The 20,057-nt window shown below is 45.7% G+C and overlaps 2 protein-coding genes across 11 annotated transcripts in view; one reads left to right on the top strand and one right to left on the bottom strand.

Annotated features, from left to right (window-relative positions):
• MTX1 (metaxin 1) overlaps window positions 1-20,057 on the top strand; it is a 175,690-nt gene that overhangs the window by 87,478 nt on the left and 68,155 nt on the right. The gene's annotated exons all lie outside the window — the stretch shown is intronic.
• Window positions 1-20,057, bottom strand: part of THBS3 (thrombospondin 3) — a 104,374-nt gene that overhangs the window by 62,004 nt on the left and 22,313 nt on the right. For 8 of the 10 annotated variants that reach the window (XM_068252542.1, XM_068252539.1, XM_068252541.1 and 5 more), the window contains one exon: window positions 17,838-17,908. In XM_068252542.1, coding sequence (XP_068108643.1) covers window positions 17,838-17,883 — 46 coding nt within the window. In that variant the 5' untranslated portion in view covers window positions 17,884-17,908. Of the gene's footprint in view, window positions 1-13,503; window positions 14,307-15,078; window positions 15,128-17,837; window positions 17,909-20,057 lie in introns of those variants that run through there. The other 2 variants (XM_068252544.1, XM_068252540.1) reach the window with 2 other exon arrangements.

Here is a 20,057-nt window from a genome sequence, read left to right on the forward strand (position 1 = left end):
ATTTGAACCGGGGACCCAGCACTGCAAGGCGAGACCGTATCTAGACTGCAGTAATTTGATTTGTTTTGTATATTGTCTGTGTGGTGTCGGTATGCCCTAAATTCTTAGCGCCTCCTTAACCTCATGACGTAGCCATATTGCATCATGATGCTACGGCTGCATTACACGTGCGAGTGCAAGAGAACTTTCAGACTCTAACAGACAGCTGATTTCAGAGAAACGCGCAGTTGCCCTACAGTCGTGCGCCCCCCGTACAGAGAATGGTGTAGTCCTAATCGGAGCTTCCTGTGCTGCTTGCAGGCTGGGCAGCAGCGCACTATCATAGAGCAACTGCGCTTGTCATCCCAAATCAGCTGTCCATCAGCTGTTTTCAGAGACTCTAGTTCTATTGCGCATGCACATGTGCAGGGGCGTAGCAATAGGGGGTGCAGAGGTAGCGACCGCATCGGGGCCCTTGGGCCAGAGGGCCCCCGAAGGGCCCTCCCTCAACTGCAGTATTAGCTCTCTATTGGTCCTGTGCTCATAATAATCACTTCTATAGATACTTTGAATAGTGGTAATCATTAACAAACTGTTCCCCATCCCCTTCTTGCACCTCTGACACTGTAGTTGCCATTGGCAGGTTTTGGTGCGTCGTATCAATTGTTATGTATACAGTGCTTGGGGGGCCCCATTGTAAAACTTGCATCGGGGCCCACAGCTTCTTAGCTACGCCACTGCACATGTGTAACGTGGCCCTAGTGTCATGATGCAATATGGCTACGTCATGACGTCGAGACGCTAGCAATTTAGGGCATACCGACACCACAACGGCAGGCAAGGCCATATTTATGCTTCTTCTGCCCTAAGGCTAATTTTTTTATGGCTTTCCTACCATATGTAGCAGCCTCCCTCCCTTCCATCTGCAACTCCCCCCCCCCCCCCCTTCCATGTGTAACAATCATGCACAGCATAGCTACTAACTTGCCTCTTTGGGAGGGACAGTCCCTCTTTGGGAACCAAAGAATTTGTGTACTTGCATTTCACATTCTGTTTCATACTGCGGCAAAATGCTGGCAATTTTCACAAGTGTGACCCCTGCCTCAAAATAGAGTAGAATAAAGACAAACAAAAAAAAATACAAAAGAACAATAAAAGGAAAAACAATAATAAAACAGTAATAGAAAATACATGAAAAATACAGGTAAACACACAAAATTATTACACTAAATAAACAGCAAGCATTCAAATAAAAACAGGCAACGAATAAAAACAAACAAACGATACGCAATGCGATAAATTAAATGAAAGTACCCAAACTCATTTAAGAAAATAAAAAAACATACAAGCCCTAATTAACATTGGCTCCACATGTTTCATGACGTATGCAATCTAGCAAAAAGCAATAAACCTTACACCCCATTCCATGCTTCAGCACAAGACTGCTGACATCAGCACGGCAGCTACTGAAATTCTGCAGCCTTTATGCCAAATGTATCACACGGTATTCACCAGCAGGGGGAGCCCCAAGCTCCGAAATCTCTCCAACAGAGAGAGGAGCAGCAGCAGAGGTTCCAGCAAATGCAGAGAGATACAGGAGTCAATCTATGGACTTTAGTATCAATTTAAAGGAATACCAAGGTGAAAAAAATAAATGTAGCTTTACTTACCTGGGGCTTCTTCCAGCCCCTAGATGTCATGTGCCTTGCTGCAGCTTCCGCAGTCTTCTCCTGGCTCCCGCTCTGCACTGATGAGGATCAACCGATCCGAAACAGTCTGTATGCATGTTGGATTATTATGGCTCCGTACAAATTAACAAGCTGACACATCATTGCATTCCAGTGGATCTGGAGTGTGTTTAGCTTCTAAGGGCAACAATGGCTGATTTGCATATTTCAGCAGTAATGCATTGTGGGAGACATCTCAGAGCTCACTCCAACCTGAATTATCGCAAATTCTTTCTGTTTTAAGAAAGCAAACTTTTGTTTGCTGTTAGCATTATCAAAGGCTTTTTTCCATATCTACACTTACTAAATTGCACTTCTTTAGGCAATCTTTATCTGTTGTAAGATATGCCCTAGCTGGTTCCATTACCAACAGAACCTTTCAAATGTTCACTGCTGATGACCTTATAAACCCCACCTAATTAGACGTTATCACTTTGGGCTTTACGTTTGCCATGCATTCTTCCATTTTTGGGGGATAAAAGCTTAAAGAGACTCCGTAACAAAAATTGCATCCTGTTTTTTATCATCCTACAAGTTCCAAAAGCTATTCTAATGTGTTCTGGCTTACTGCAGCACTTTCTACTATCACCATCTCTGTAATAAATCAACTTATCTCTCTCTTGTCAGACTTGTCAGCCTGTGTCTGGAAGGCTGCCAAGTTCTTCAGTGTTGTGGTTCTGTGATGCATCTCCCCCCTCCAGTCCCCTCTCTGCACTATTTAGATTAGGGCAGCTTCTCTCTTCTCTCTTATCTTTTACAAGCTGGATAAATCCTCCTCTGAGCTGGCTGGGCTTTCACATACTGAGGAATTACATACAGGAAGAGCTGTCTGCACTCTGCAGGAAGAAAAAGCCTGACACTTCAGTGGAAGATAGCTGCAGGGGGAAAGAAACACACAAATGATCTCTTGAGTTTCAAAAGGAAGGCTGTATACAGCCTGCTTGTGTATGGATGTATTTTCTATGTGTGGACATGCTGTACATCAACCTACTTCCTGTTTTGGTGGCCATTTTGTTTGTTTATAAACAAACTTTTTAAAACTGTTTTTAACCACTTTTAATGCGGCGAGGAGCGGCAAAATTGTGACAGAGGGTAATAGGAGATGTCCCCTAACGCACTGGTATGTTTACTTTTGTGCGATTTTAACAATACAGATTCTCTTTAAGGGTGTTGTTCCCACCTAGGGCATTTTGCGATTTTTTTGAGCGCCGGCGACTTTGAAAAACTCCCTCAAATACCTTGTGCAATGAATCCTTATGGGATAGTTCATATCAGCGCGTTTCGTCTGCTTTCTGTTTACAAAATCGCTGCGTGTACCATTTTCGGGCCGATTTTGCTACAATGGAAGGAATAGGAAAAACGCAAAATGCTCACAAATCTTTTTTTTTTTTTTTTTTAGCCGGCGATTGCGTTCGCATTTTTAAGAATAAATTGTAAATTGTATTTATTCTTTTCCGGGTCAAAGAGTTCACTTCCTGACTAACATCAGGAAGTGAAAAAACAGAATCGCTCTGCAAAAGCGCTTTGCACAAAATCGTACCGCGCAGTGGAGCGCCAGGAGGGGGAAAATAAATGCTCAAAAAATCGTCATCCATCAGCAATTTCGATTTTAGATGTGAACAAAGCCTAAAGGAATCCAGAGCTGAGGGATCCTAAAGATTGTATACTCACCCGGAGCTTCCTCCAGCTCCATAATGTTTGAGCCCCTCGCCTTCCTCCTGAGGTCTGCCAATCAGCCCGGGTAATTGGCTCAGTCACGTCAGTCTGGGCTACTGCACCTGAGCTGTAGCCCAGACTGATCCTGACTGAGCCTGAGCGGCTGAACGGCAGACCGCGGTAGGACATCAAGGGACTCGTGCTTATGGAGCTGGAGGAAGCTCCGGGTGAGTATAAAATCTGTAGGGTTCCTCAGCTCTGGTACCCTTTAATAACTTGGTTGATTAACCACTTGAGGACCACAGTGGTAAACTTCCCTAAAGACCAGGCACATTTTAACTAAAATGGCCACTGCAGCTTTAAAGCCAAGCTGCAGGACCGCACAGCACAGCACACAAGTGATTCCCCCCCTTTTCTCCCCACCAACAGAGCTCTCTGTTGGTGGGGTTTGATAGCCCCCAAGTTTTTTTTTTTTTTAATAAATATTTATATCCGTTTTTTTAAAACAAATGTTTTTTTTTTGTTTTTTTTATTCCCTCTCTCCCTCCCTGCACCCAGCCGATCATGTGACCGACTGTCATAGGCTTCTGCCTATGAGAGCCGATCGCTCTCTTGTCCCCCAGGGGGACAGCCGTGTCACACGGCTGTCCCCAGTGCAGCGGTGCTGCTGATCGCAGCACTGTATAAGTAAATAGACGGCGATCACGCCGTCTAACAGTCTCCCGAGTGGCAATAGCCGCTCATAGACTGAGGAGGACGCGGAGCTCCGCCCTCTGAGCATGAGATGCGCGCGCAGCGTGCGTGCGATCTCATGCAAATTAGAGCCCCAGGACTTAACGGCAGTCGGCAAGTAGTTAAAGAGATAGGCCTATATGTTTTATGTATGTCATAAGGCTGAATCAGGGTACACTTTGTCTTCTAGGATTGAACTGAACATCAGCATCAGAGTCTCTAATGCTGGGTACACATGGTAAGATACGGTAACAAGCAGATTGTCACTAGCCAGGCGCTTTTTTCAGGGGGGGGGGGGGGCACAGCGGACTAGAGGCGGCCATAGCGAGACCCAGAGGCATGTGATTAAGCACAGAACATGCCTCTGTGTTGTCTTAAGATTTAAAATACCTGCCTCGGGTTCTCTTTAAGTTTATGCAGTGACTGCTTGGCTGCTGTTTGAGCATATCCCGAGCAGTGACCAATTTAGCATGATATTCTTTGAATATAACCAGGACCATCGAAACATCAGAGCATACCTCATTATTACCTTTTTTAAAGACTGCCCCACCCCCTCCCCCCGGTCACACAATATTATTAGGTGTCCATCATATGTCCCCTAAAAAAACATTTTTGGGGTTCCCCTTATTCACTTCCTCCTTTTCCTATACAGATTAAACACACAACATCCCACTCTCATGGGTCACCATAGCTGGAGGGGAGAAGGTGCACCTTGTGGCTCCCACAGGCTCTGGGGGCCCCCTTTGCCTCTATAGAAGTGCCGGCCCTGCACCTAGGAGAAAACTCAGGAGAAAAGTGAATTGCATATGGGCCTTGGAGTGAGGATTTGACTAGAGCAGGGGGTGAAACATTCCTTCTTTCAGCTAAGGAATATTGCAAAAATTAAGCACCTCATTCTTTCAGAGGATCTTCCAACCCTAGTTCCCGCCTTCATCACCTCGGCTGGACTATTGAAGTGCCCTCTATGCAGCCCTCCCAAACAAAGACCTACATTGACTGCAGCTAGTACAGAATGCTGCCACAAGACTGTTAACAAGCCAACCCTGCCATTGCCACATAACACCAATCCTTTGCTCACTACACTGGCTACCCATAAAATGGAGAATTATTTTTAAATTCAGCATGCTAACATTCAAATCCCTACACGACCTAGGCCCCGGATACCTGAAGGATTTATTGCAACTGCATCACACCTCCCACAACCTCAGATCAAATGGATTCAATAACTTGACAACCCCCAGAGTCCAACTAAAAACCTTTGGAGTCAGAGTTTTCTGTCATGCTGCCCCTACCATGTGGAATGCCTTGCCAAACGTAATCAAGACAGCTCCAACCCTGGACACGTTTAAATAAAAATTGAAAAACTACCTGTTTAGTCTGGCATTTGTGACCACATAACGTTTCCCCTGTACACATCACTATGTACTGATCTGAGACAAGCTTATGCACTTTGGGTCCTGCTGGAGAAAAGCACTTTACAAAAGTTTTGCTGTTGTTGTCAAAATAAATCTTGCAAGGGGCCAAAATCAAAAACTTAGTCTAAGTCATGGGCCAAAATGTTTATTAAGTGTTAACATTTATAGTCTGAAACTAAGTGGCGTAACTATAGTGAACATGGGGAGCGAGCTTGATTCATTAAACTTTTCATGCCTTAAAGAGATACTGAGGCAAAAAAAAAAAATGATGATATAATGAATTGGTTGTGTAGTGCGGATAATTACTAGAACATTAGTAGCAAAGAAAATATTCTCATATTTTTATTTTCAGTTATATAGTGTTTTTTATAACATTGCATCATTTTCTTATATTTGCAGTTTACACACTACTCAGCATTCTACAGTAAATGATTTTACAGAGCAGGCCAGTGAACTATTGAACTATCCTCTGCAGAGAAAAAGAAAACACAGTGACTGACACTTGAGATAATAAGCTTCAGAAGACAGAGCTCTCTGCGAGTTTGAAAGTCGTGGAGCTTAGTGGCTCTTTTGCTTAGAAAACAATTGGAGTTTCTTAACTCTTCCTGTACTGGAAACAATATTATGTCTCTGCTCCTAATGTTTTATTTCTTAGCTGTACTACACATACAAATTATTATATCATCATTTTTTTTCGCTTCAGTGTCTCTAAAGCACACCTGAAGTGAGAAGGATATGGAGGCTGACAAATGTATTTTCTTTTAAACAATGCAAATTTCCTGACGATTCCACTGATCCTCTCTGCCTCAAATTCTTTTAGCCACTGAGTGAAGACGCAAAGCACACACAGAACCACCTTTAAACTGGAATGTCTCTGTTAGACCTTCTTCAATCTTGTTTGTCTCCCACAATTAAAACTAACCAAGCTTTGACCCTGTTTCACAGAAGGATTCTTGTCTTGATGCCACCCTAATGGCCCCTACAGGTCAGCTCTGCAGGCCACACACTACTGGTCAGACATTGGGGTCCTCCCCCACAGAACCCCTACAGGTCAGCTCTGCAGGCCACACACTACTGGTCAGACATTGGGGTCCTCCTCCACAGAACCCCTACAGGTCAGCTCTGCAGGTCACACACTACTGGTCAGATATTGGGGTCCTCCCCCGCAGAACCCCTATAGGTCAGCTCTGCAGGCCACACACTACTGGTCAGACATTCGGGTCCTCCCCCGCAGAACCCCTACATGTCAGTTCTGCAAGCCGCACACTACTGGTCAGACATTGGGGTCCTCCTCTGCAGAACCCCTACAGGTCAGCTCTGCAGGCCACACACTACTGGTCAGACATTGGGGTCCTCCCCTGCAGAACCCCTACAGGTCAGCTCTGCAGGCTGCACACTACTGGTCAGACATTGGGGTCCTCCCCCACAGAACCCCTACAGGTCAGCTCTGCAGGCCACACACTACTGGTCAGACATTGGGGTCCTCCTCCACAGAACCCCTACAGGTCAGCTCTGCAGGTCACACACTACTGGTCAGATATTGGGGTCCTCCCCCGCAGAACCCCTACAGGTCAGCTCTGAAGGCCGCACCCTACTGGTCAGATATTGGGGTCCTCCCCCGCAGAACCCCTATAGGTCAGCTCTGCAGGCCACACACTACTGGTCAGACATTCGGGTCCTCCCCCGCAGAACCCCTACATGTCAGTTCTGCAAGCCGCACACTACTGGTCAGACATTGGGGTCCTCCTCTGCAGAACCCCTACAGGTCAGCTCTGCAGGCCACACACTACTGGTCAGACATTGGGGTCCTCCCCTGCAGAACCCCTACAGGTCAGCTCTGCAGGCTGCACACTACTGGTCAGACATTGGGGTCCTCACCCGCAGAACCCCTACAGGTCAGCTCTGAAGGCCGCACCCTACTGGTCAGACATTGTGATGCTCCCCCGCAGAACCCCTACAGGTCAGCTCTGCAGGCCGCACACTACTGGTCAGACATTGGGGTCCTCCTCCGCAGAACCCCTACAGGTCAGCTCTGCAGGCTGCACACTACTGGTCAGCCATTGAGGTCCTCCCCCACAGAACCCCTACAGGTCAGCTCTGCAGGCCGCACACTACTGGTCAGACATTGGGGTCCTCCCCCACAGAACCCCTACAGGTCAGCTCTGCAGGCTGAACACTACTGGTCAGCGATTGAGGTCCCCCCCCGTGTGGGAAGTGGGAACAAGTCAAGAAAAGAAATGTTTTTTTAAACTGACAGTTTCTAAGTTTATAACCATTTTTCCTTTGCATTTTCAAAATCAATTATCTCCCAAAATACAAGGTCTTCTTCCCATAAAATGTTTTCACTTGTTCCCACTCTGTAACCAGACTCTGTAACAAAATATTTACCTTCCCGACTTCAGCACAGACGCAGTAGCGGCTCTCGGTTCGGGGAGAGGTAAATATTTACATGGCCGCCGTTCGGATGGGCATGGCCGCCTCGATAGGCTTCCCTCTCCCAAGGTAAGTACCCCCAGGGGCACTCTTTTAGGTTACAGGTTTTCTTTAACACACATGGGGCCTGATTCACAAAGCGGTGATAACTCAGTTATCACGCCTAAAAGACTTTAGGCGTGATAACCTTTGCACTAGCAAAGTTATCACCGCTTTGTGCTCTAACTCGCGCGAAGCTACCACGCGTACGCGCGCGCGCAAAGTCCCATAGGGCTTAATGGGCGCTTCGCGCGAAGCTCGATGCGCTACGCGCGTAAAACTTTGCGCGCGGGAGTTCGCGCGAATTCCTTCAGATCACGCCTAAACTAAGTTTAGGCGTGATAAAGGACTTTTCACAGGCATGCAAAGTGTTTGCACCGCTTTGTGAATCAGGCCCATAGTCATTTTGGTGATGGGTTTTGCTAATAACCACTAAAATCGGCACAAAATTATGCAAAATTTTCCGTAATTATGAATGGATTACGCAAAATCAATTGAGTGTCCAAATCGTAATTCTGTGTAGCCGTAATTGTGAAATATTACACTTAATTTCGCATAATCGTAAGAAGCAGATTGTAATCATCATTATATGTGAAAAAAATACAGATGGTGGTGGATATTGCTCTGATGCTTATCTATAAAGCAATATGGCATATGGTTCTCATCCTATATGGATCGGAGGGAGACGGGTCAGTGTGGCTGATGCTGGGATTACAGCACAGGACTTTATTTTTATTTCCACGCAAACCAAATTTATCAAAGTGGGCGACATCTCTGGCCATGATGGCTGGTGCTGGATTTATTTTATAAAGACATCAAATATATTTTAAAAGCAGATAAGTTTGTGTTTTACTTTCTCAGTGTTGAGGTTTGGGGGCAGTAGGGGTTGGCCACAGAGGTTGGAAAGAGACTACACTGGGGATAAGGGTACTTAAAGAGGAACTCCAGTCAAAATAATGTAATAAAAAAATGCTTCATTTTTACAATAATTATGTACTAATGATTTAGTCAGTGTTTGCCCATTGTAAAATCTTTTAAATCCCTGATTTACATTCTGACATTTATCACATGGTGACGTTTTTACTGCTGGAAGGTGATGTAGCTGCTGCATGCTTTTTTGGCAGTTGGAAACAGCTGTAAACAGCTATTTCCCACAATGCAACAAGGTTCACAGACAGGAAACTGCAAGGAGTACCACGTCCTCAGAGTTTCTTGTAGGAGGGGTTTCACCACAATATCAGTCATACAGCGCCCCCTGATGGTCTGTTTGTGAAAAGGAATAGATTTCTCTTGTAAAAGGGGGTATCAGCTACTTATTGGGATAAAGATCAATTCCTGGTTGGAGTTTCTCTTTAACAAATGGTAAGGAAAGGGGGGGGGGGGGGGGGGGGAATGAGAGGCAGCCAGTGTGGTATGTCACAGGAAGGGGGGTTGCATGCTCACCTCCACCTTTTCTGGCCACTTAAGGTGCCCATTAACGGTACAATTTTTGATGCAATTTTTGCGATCAAATTGTACAGAAAACTGCACAGTGTGTGGCTAAAATTAATGTAAAACGATTCTATGGTCAATTGGAACAGAAAATTTAATTAATCTGAATGTTGGATTTTATAATCGAATTGAAAGAGAGAAAATGTCCTAATCGACCTGTTTATGGGAACAATCAATAACTACACTCCAATTTCTTTCAAAAAAATTGCCTTGAAAGATCTCACTTGATGTAAAAATTGTACCTATACTGTTTAAGTTGCAGCCTGAGGAAGGGATTTGCCATAACATTAAAGGGGAACCTCACATTACATTTTTTACAATTTTCTTTTTGAGACTCAATGAGATGATGCAAAGTAATAGAAAGTGAAAGTAAATGTGGAAACTGAAAGGAGAAGTGTGTTTTACTTTATTTGGCAAAAACACACCACATGGTGAAACCAAAGGACACGTCTACAAAAATTCTGCATTACGTGGAAAATTACATTTTTTTCCCTCAAAGTGATTACAAGAATCATTCCCAATAATTACTGGAAAAGCACCCAGAAAGGACACAAGCCACATACAGAGCAAGGATTGTACTAGGATGCATGAATTCAGAAAATCAACCAATGAGCACAGCTCACAGCAATACTCCAGTAGCGTGACTGTTACTATGGTAACGCACATGTTACCGTAGTAGCGGTTGCGCTACTAGAGTAACGCGGGTTACGAATGAATATGGTGGCACTTCCGCGCATAACTACAGGTAATATTACCATAAGCTGTGAGGGCACGATAATATTACCGCGGTTTGATGACTCAACCTCATTGGGCCCAATCCAATTTACTTTTTCTCCTAAGTTTTCTCCCAGGACATAATTTTTAATCTTCTGTTTAAAATAACTTTTGCACTCTACAACTGAAAAAGTACCAAAAGGGAGGTGAAAAAGTACTGCCAAAATTATTCTGAGTATTTCCTTGCTTGCTGGTAGCCTTAAAGAGAACCCGCGGTGGGTTTCTGACATCAATATTAGGACACAGAGGCACATTCTGCATACAATGCCCAGCCTCTGTGTCCTTACAGTGTGCATCCAGCCACACTCCGTGCTCTGCTGTCCCCTGATAGAAAAACCGCCATGCTAGTGACACGCAGATTGTCGCTAGCTGGTTGTTTAGCTTTAGGCTGCCATTCAGCGGCGCTCCCCTGCCTCCTCTATAGCGCGGCTCCCTGCCTGCGTCCCTTCCCTCCCTGCCTCCATAAGCTTCCTCCAATCGGCTTACAGAGGTGGGAAGGGACGCAGGCAGGGAGCCGCGCTATAGAGGAGGCAGGGGAGCGCCGCTGAATGGCAGCCTAAAGCTAAACAACCAGCTAGCGACAATCTGCGTTTCCCTAGCCTGGCGGTTTTTATATTGGTGGACAGCAGAGCACGGGGGGAGAGTGGGGGCACACTGAATGGACACAGAGGCTGGGCATTGTATGCAGAATGTGCCTCTGTGTCCTAATACTGATGTCAGAAACCCACCTCGGGTTCTCTTTAATGGCATTTTATTTATAATGTGAAAATATCACCTAGGAGAAACCTTTGTAGAAAAAGTGATTTGAATCTGGAACATGGAGTGAGAATAGGACTAGTATGTTGGATAAACAGTCTTTGAGGACATAGAGAACACACACGGAGTTACGATGAGAATGTCTGTTGGGGAAACTACCGAACAGACACCTGGCATGTGGATGGGGCAATGATGGGTGAACATGGAGGAGCAGTCAATGAAGACAGACATCAGACAGAGAGTCTGGGTGGGGGAAAGGTGTGGAATCACAAGAGGAAGAGCCAGTGAAGATACAGATCAGACACCTGGAGTTTGGATGGGACAAAAATGTGGCATCATGAAGGAAGAGCCAATGAAGATACAGATCGGCCAGGCTTGTGACTGAACCTTTACAGGCACTTGGAATTGACCTGAGGAAGCGGGTTGAGACCCGTGAAACGCGTTGTCTTTCATACATCAATAAATGTAATCTTTTCCATTATCTACGGTTTGTTCTTCTGAGAATGTAAGACGGTACACCTCTCAATAACGTCATTACCACCAACTCATATCGTCAAGGGTGCCTCCACCAGTGTTTGTGCATCCGGTCTATACCCCTCTGGGTTTCAGGTTACTAAGACCTTGGTTGTCCCCAGTACCGTTTCTAGGAGTGCGACCTACCAGCATCTGCCTCATCAGACCTAGGACACCGAGCGGGGATGTTTTTTTCCCGCAGAATCTGACGGTGGTTGCAAGTTTTGCAAACCACCTTTGTGAATATATTTCCTATATGTGTGTGCTTATTAGCTCCTTGTCTGACGATACTGCACCATTGGGCTCCTGGTCTCTCTCATCCTATAGATACTTGGAGGTTACGGGTAACCATCAAGAATCAAGAACTTCTCCACAAGATATAGATCAGACATTGCATGGCATGTGGATGGGGGAAAGTGAGGGATTATAGAGGAGGAACCATTGAAAATAGCGATCAGACACCCGGCATGTGGATGGGAGAAAGGTGTAAAATCATGGAGCAGTCAATGAAGATACAGATCAGACACCTGCCAAGTGGATGGGAAAAGGGTGTGGGATCATGGAGGAGGAACCGATGATGATACAGATCAGACACCTGGCATGTGGACCCTTATATGACCCATGTCATGCCCTTTTAGATTAAACCTCTCTCTAGGCCCCTACACATGCCTAAGGTGGCTGATAACGACCACCTGAGACGATAGTCAGGTATGTGTACAGGGGCTGCGAACCCCTGACCATTATACCCTTGATTGTTCTGCCTGACGGATCAACTCTCCCCCCACAAAGGCCGATCACATTGTCTGCGCCGCTCCTCCGCCCACTGTATGATGTAATGCACACACCGCTCCATCGTCTCTCCACCCCCTCCCCCCGCATAGCAAAAGAACGCGTCGTCAGCTACAGAGCTGACATGTCTGTACAGGCTGTCCAGCAATGTCGAACTCGGGGATCGGGTCCCTCTCCCTGACTGGCTACATAAAATCAAGAGAGATGTACGCACCTTAACACTGCTGCTGTCCCTGGCAGGTATTTGTGAATTATATCAGTTGATATGTATAGAGTTTTTTGGGGGCCCAATGTAAAACTTGCACTGGGGCCCATAGCTCCTTAACTATGCCACTGGCCCACCCCACTGAGGTCCTTACCTTGCAGCTCCATTCCTTCTTCCAAGCCAAAGGGCTTGGAAGAAGATATTGCACGACTAATTCCCCCACTTGGTTCTTACCAAATCCAAAACGTCACTCCCTGGATCCTTTCTGTGCAGTTCCAGCCTTCCCCTATAGGGACCTTATCTTGCAGCTCCAGTTCGCTTCACTGGAGTCCTTACCTTACAACATCAGCCACCCCCTTTGTGGTCCTAACCTTACAATGTAGAGCCTTCCTCTCTATGTGGTGCTGGCGCTATAGTCTACTTTAGGGGACCTAGCAGGAAACCTCATAGGAAACAGTTTTCCAAACATCCTCTACAGCACAAAGCATTGTGATTGGCCGAATAGTGTGGGCGTAGTTTAATACAACCTCTCTGAAACCTAAAAATTTGTGAGCTAGTATGGTTGAGGTGAACCAGCGTGAAAGTTGATAGGGAAATTTCGCAAACATGATTGGGTGAGCGGCACCCTATCAAACTGCTGGGTTTCAGATAGGTTGTCGTAATAATACGCCCACACTAATCAGCCAATTAGAATGCTTCAAACTCAAGAGGTTGCTGTGATTGGAGAACTGTTCCCTACAGACTTTCACGTTGGCTCACCTCAACCATACTAGCTCCAAAGTTCGAGAGGGTGCTCTCCACCCAATCCTGTTAGCGTAAATTCCCTATGAGGTTTCCTGCTGGGCCCCCTAAAGTAGACTAGCGCCGTGGTGTCCTTACCTTCCAGCCTTCCCCTTTATGGTCCTCACCTTGCAGATCCAGTTCACCTCACTGAGATGTTACCTTGCAGCTCCAGTCCCTCTTGCAGAACCAATTCCCCATTTGGGGCTCTTACCTTGCAGCTCTTGCCTGGCAGAGGAATACACTGAGAGCGCAAAGAGCAGCAGCAGGACTGGGACGCACTCCTTCCTCTCCATGTCAGACCTCCAGCTCAGGACACGCAGCGACACGAAGAGAGGGGGAAAAAGGTGTCAGTGACTGGCAGGCATATCCCGTCTGCAGCTCGCTGGAGGTTTGAATGACACAGATGGCTGGCTGTGAGCTGGGTCCTCCCCCCCTGTCCTGCCCTCTTCTCCTTTCAGACACATCACACTTCGGAAACTGGGGTTCTCCCAGCAGCTCTCCACATTCAGCACATCTCTGCCAACTGTTTAATCTTCGCATTCTTCACCACAACGCAAACGCTTGCTTAACTATCTCTCTGCCAGAGGTTGGGACATGGGGGGAAACCAGGGGAATCAAAGGCATGCAAGAGGAGAAAACAATTCCTGAACTCTCTTCGAAGTTATGGGGTTTTCCTGGCCACTGCTGGGTTAAACCCGGCTCCACGGAGGCCGTTGGCAGGGTGTAAGTGATGGCCGTCCCTCCGCTCCATGGCGTGCGCCCCAAACCGGTGCCGCGAGTGCATTCTGGAGGTTCACGCAGGGGTCAGCCTGTCTGGAGTGTGACTGGCATCCTAGGAGTACATTCCTGCCTGATGGTTGCCATGAGAGAGGGCACAGGGCACGTCAACACGCTCTGCTGCCTCGCTGCTCGTCAATAACACGATCTTATCAGGTGTTGCAAATTTTGGTTGCAAATTGCATGCAGAGAGGGATAGGGCAAATTCAAATGCAATAGATGCTGATTCTTATGAAAAGCCGCAGGTAACACAGCGACAAGGGGGTTATTCCTAATGCTGGGAATACACAATGAGGTTTTTTTGGCAGTTTTACATTCCGATCGATTGTCTGATCATTTTTCTGATTGGTTTCCATTCAGTTCTGTGAAAAACATTGATCAGAAAAACAATCAAAATCAAATCGGACCTGTCGGAAATTATCTATCGAGCCATCTATCTGCTGAAAAATTTGGCCTCAATTCTGGTAGGGTTAACAAACAAATTACCTCGTGTGAGGTAATATACCTCATGAGTTAATGATATTTAGCTATTCTGGTAGGTTTTAGTCATGTTTTACCTCATAAGGTAAATTATGAGGTAATTCATGAGGTAATTTACTGAAAATAGCTATTCTCACAGAAATTAGGGGGCATGTTAGCACATAATTTACCGATCAGTTTAAGACCTGTCTGTACCTGGAGGTAACGTCAATTTGTATGCATTTTGCAGTTTTTAGTGGAGTTCCTATTGCTGTTTTAGTGTTGTTCCTATTCAGGTTGTGTAATAGAAAAGAATAGTAAAAATAAAACTCCAAACATTTTACTGGATTTTTTTATAAGGGATGCATATGAATATACTTTTCATAGGTTGCTACATAATCAACTACACCTTCCCCCCTCAAAAAAAAAAAAAAAAAAAACATCCTCCAAAGACTATGCTAACTTGTGGAAGACAATTAAATACTATTATTTATCTATCGCATGGTTATCCCTGAAATACCTCATGTTTTACCTCACTTTATGCATTTACCTCATGTTTTACCTCATGTTCGGAAATGGAGAAAAATCTTTCAGAATTGCTAAAAAAAAAGAGGAAAATATTGCATTAGGTATTTTACCTACAAAAAATATTTACCTCACATAGCTACCAGAATTGAGGCCATGATGTATTCCCAGTATAAAGCCATCCTGTAACACCTAGGTTCTCAACACATGGTACACATTCAGTACTTGAACTGGTTATAGTCTATCAATTACAGTGAGTTTGGGGATTAAAATAATGATAAATTATGTATACATAAGCCTGAATAAGTACTTTAACCTCCTTGCCGGTTATCCCGATCTGAGCTCGGGGTAACCCGCCGCGGAGGATTTCTCAGGCTCTGTTGGACCGATTTACATAATTTTTTTTTTAAACACGCAGCAAGCAGTTTGCTTGCTGCGTGTTACCTGCGATTGCCGCCGCTCACCGCCGATTCGCCGCTACCTGCTGCTTTAGAGGCCCCCCCTCGCTGAGACCCCGTGCGCAGCCTGGCCAATCAGTGCCAGGCAGCGCTGAGGGGTGGATCGGGACTCTCGCTGACATCACGACGTTGATGACGTCATCGCGATTGTCGCCATGGCGACGGGGGAAGCTCTAAAGGAAATCCCGTTCAGAATGGGATTTCCTTATGGGCGAGCACGCCGGCGGCGATCGGAGGGGTGGGAGGGACGCCGCAGGGAGGGGGCATCATGTAGCTAGCGCTAGGCTAGCTACATGAGAAAAAAAAATTATGCAAAAAAACCTCCCTGCAGCCGCGAGAATCAGAACGGCAGGGAGGTTAAAGAGGAACTTTAACCCAGGGTTGAACTTTATACCAATCAGTAGCTGATACCCCCTTTACCATGAGAAATCTTTACCTTTTCTCAAACGGATCATCAGGGGGCTCTGTATGGCTGATATTATGGTGAAACCCCTCCCACAGTGTGATGTCATGACCATGGCCCTGACAGTGCGTTCATGGCGTTTCATTGTCTTTTTTACGTAGGGTGAGCTGAATGACGGCTCACTCTGCTGCCGCACAAATCCCGGGCGTCAGTAATTACTATTCCCCCTCCAAGTTTTCACCGGATCCCCGAATTACCCTTACGCTGCCATATATATAACATTATGTCTATGGTGGTGCCCAGGTCAGGTGCCGCGCGGTGCAGTGCGCAAGCCAAAACGACCTGCTTTGCTGACAGCTTGCTGTCTGTGAACTTTGTTGCATTTTGGGAAATAACAGCTTTTTCCAACCGCCAAGCAAGCAGTACCTCCCTCTGTGCAAAGAACTCTCAGTGACAAACATTCCGCACAGATCACCTGGCAGAACCAAAGATGTCACCACCAGTGATACATTCAGAATGTAAATCAGGCAGAGGAAAGATTTTACAATGGGCAACCACTGGCTAAATAATCTATACATGAATATTGTAAAAAAAATAAGCAATTGCATTCAGTATGTTATTTTCACTACAGGTCCTCTTTAACCACTTGACAACCGCCTAACGCAGGATGGCGGCCGCAGAGTGGCTCTCTCGTTCGCCCGGTGGCTTGACCTCGTGAGTGCCGAGATTTGCAGGGAACAAACTGCAGTGAACAATAAAAATAAAGATTGCAGCAGCAATCAGAGACCACCAAAAGAAAGCTCTATTAGTGGGAAGAAAAGGAGGTAAAATTCATTTGGGTGCTAAGTTGAATGGCCAAGCAATAAACTGTTAAAGCTGTGCAGTGCTGAATTGTAAAAAATGGCCTGGTCACTAGGGGGGTGTAAACCTATGGTCCTCAAGAGGTTAAGTCAATTAAAGCAAACCTGCACTGAGGAAAGAAAAAATAGATGCTTGACCGTCCTCCTCCATGGGGCCATCCACAAGCAAAGATCCCCAAAGCTTAACTTAACTGTACCCCCAAATCCCCTCTGCTGAGTCCGGGGAGCGCTTCCTGCTTGAGGCAGAGCTTATGGCTGTAGCTCTGCCTCTCAGCACGTCAATGCCCGCTGATTGCCGCCTCTCCCCGCCCCTCTCAATCTTCCTTCACTGAGAGGAGCGGGGAGAGGCGGAGATCCGTGGGCAGATTGATGCGCATAGAGGCAGAGCTGCAACCCTAAGCTCTGCCTCCATGGGCAGCAAAATCCACGACCAAGAAAGTCGTGTACTTTGCACAGGGGATTTGGGGAGTATAAACCCCTCGTTTCACTGCGGGGATGCGGCTGTTTAGCAGGGTTTATAGTGCTTAACATTAATAAAAGTTAAAAAAGTGGATTTAGACTCGCTTCAGAAGCTAGAGGTGCCCCTGACTGAAGGGAGATCTCATCAGAGGAATGTTGAGACCTCTTATTTACACTCTGATTGGGACTCTGCATAGGGAAGGAGGGAGGGGAGTGGCCCGCCTTTTCATTATCTGGCGCCTGTAGGCACGTGCCTTATGGTAAATCCGGCCCTGGCAGACGGCTCACCCAGTGACAGTAGCGCGGTCCTGATCGGGCTCAGCTTTTTCTGTCAAAGCCCAAGCAGATCCGTGCATCTAGGTATGTTGACGGTTTTGTGGAGGGGACAGAGCTGGTACGCCGACGTGAGAGAGGATGGGAGAATGCTCTGGAGGATTCCGAGGTTTCCCTCTCCTAAGGTCAGTACCCATTTGGGACACTTCTTTTCCCACAGGTACACTTTAAAACCATAAATGAATTTTTGAAACACATTTTATACAACATTTATGGAGCTATCGTAACAAACACAGATATATCAAGAGGTACCTGACGTGACGCTACTCACAATTGGGCGTACTTGGGAGACCCCGGCTTTTCATAATCAGGTACATGCTGTAATAATCTTCACAAACACAGCTGTAATACATGGATTGACATACCGGTATGTTATTGTACATAACAGTTTATGCCCGTAAAGTTTTAATTTTCAAAATGTAACGGCTATATAACACTTAAGATAATGCTCGAGCACGTAACGCTGCCCCTGTTATCTGCTCAAGCTATCACATTAGCGTACATTAAAAAAAGGCACCCAGGTAATTATGGCGCCAGATGTAAGGAGATAATTATGTTATTTTCACTACAGTTCCTCTTTAAACACAGTGGTATGCGAAAATGTACGCAACGTTGTTAATCGTCATGATTTTCCTGAATAAATCATTGATTGTTACTATAAAAAATGTCAGTTAAATATATCATATAGGAGACACACACAGTGATATTTGAGAAGTGAAATGCAGTTTATTGGATTTACAGAAAGTGCGCAATAATTGCTTAAACAAAATTAGGCAGGTGCATAAATTTGAAAAATAAATGAAAACAATATTTAGTAGATCCTCCTTTGCAGAAATTACAGCCTCTAAACTCTTTCGCAGGTTCCAATGAAAGTCTGGATTCTGGTTGAAGATATTTTGGACCACTCCTCTTTCCAAAACTTATCTAGTTCATTCAGGTTTGATGACTTCCAAGCATCGACAGCTTTCTTTAACTCACACCACAGATTTTCAATTATATTCAGGTCTGAGGACTGAGATGGCCATTCCAGAACGTTGTACTTGTTCCTCTGCATGAATGCCTTAGTGGATTTTGAGCAGTATTTAGGGTCGTTGTCTTGTTGAAAGATCCAGCCCCAGCGCAGCTTCAGCTTTGTCACTGATTCCTGGACATTGGTCTCTAGAATCTGCTGATACTGAGTGGAATCCATGCTTCCCTCAACTTTGACAAGATTCCCAGTCCCTGCACTGGCCACAAAGCCCCACAGCATGATGGAACCACCACCATATTTTACTGCAGGTAACAGGTGTTCTTCTTGGAATGCTGTTTTCTTTGTCCTCCATGCATAACGCCCCTGCCTTGTTATGCCCAAATAACTCAATATTCGTTTCATCAGTCCACAACACCTTATTCCAAAATGAAGCTGGCTTGTCCAAAGGTGCTTTAGCATAGCTCAAGCGGCTGTTTGTGCTGTGGGCGGAGAAAAGGCTTCCGCTGCATCACTCTTGCATACAGCATCTCCTTGTGTAAAGTGTGCCGAATGGTTGAACGATGCATAATGACTCCGTCTGCAGCAAGATGATGTTGTAGGTTTTTGGTGCTGGTCTGTGGGTTGACTATGACTGTTCTCACCATTCGTTGCTTCTGTTTATCAGAGATTTTTCTTGGTTTGCCACTACGAGCATTAACTTGAACTGAGCCTGTGGTCTTCCATTTCCTCAATATGTTCCCAACTGTGGAAACAGACAGCTGAAATCTCTGAGACAGCTTTCTGTATCCTTCCCTAAACCATGATGGTGATGTAACGATCGGTGTCAGCACGCAGAGAGTATCTGATTATTGGTGATCTGCAGTATCACCAAGAATGCAGATATATACCTGATTATTGATGATCAGCAGAATCACCGATAATACAGATATATTACTAACCTCTGGACACATATGGGTATGTAAGTGTTTGGTGTAACAGTAGTACTTTGAGTAATGCACCTGCTGGGCAGGTGATAATAGGCAGTAAGGAACACTGCTCTGAGAACACAGGAACCTTGCAGCAGCCTGAGACTCTCCAAGGCGTGGAGTCAGGCTGGAGACAGGAAGGGTCAGAGAGTGAGTGACACCTGAAGGTGGATGTCACTATCTGATCTGGAGACTATCTCTTAGGAGGAGAGATAGCTCTCGTGGTCGGACACGCCTGGTCGGCAACACACGGACAGATAAAGTACAAAGACAGAAGGCTGATTCGGTATCCTAAGGCAAGCAGGGTCTGGCAACGGAATATCAGATATGCGAGGTACCGAATCAGAGGACAGAGGAGTAGTCAGGAAAGCAATAAGTCATAACAGATATCAAACAATGCCAGGTCTGGGTGTGAGGTCCGTGGTCTCTCCACCCTGGAACTAGTCTGATGAATAACAAAAGGATTGCACACGTTCCCTAGTCTTGGGTGCGAGGTCCGTGGTCTCAGCACCCTGGAACTAGACTGATGTTTAACACAAATGATAATACAGTTCCT

This window comes from Hyperolius riggenbachi, chromosome 9 (assembly GCF_040937935.1).
Source record: "Hyperolius riggenbachi isolate aHypRig1 chromosome 9, aHypRig1.pri, whole genome shotgun sequence".
Lineage (NCBI taxonomy): Eukaryota > Metazoa > Chordata > Amphibia > Anura > Hyperoliidae > Hyperolius > Hyperolius riggenbachi.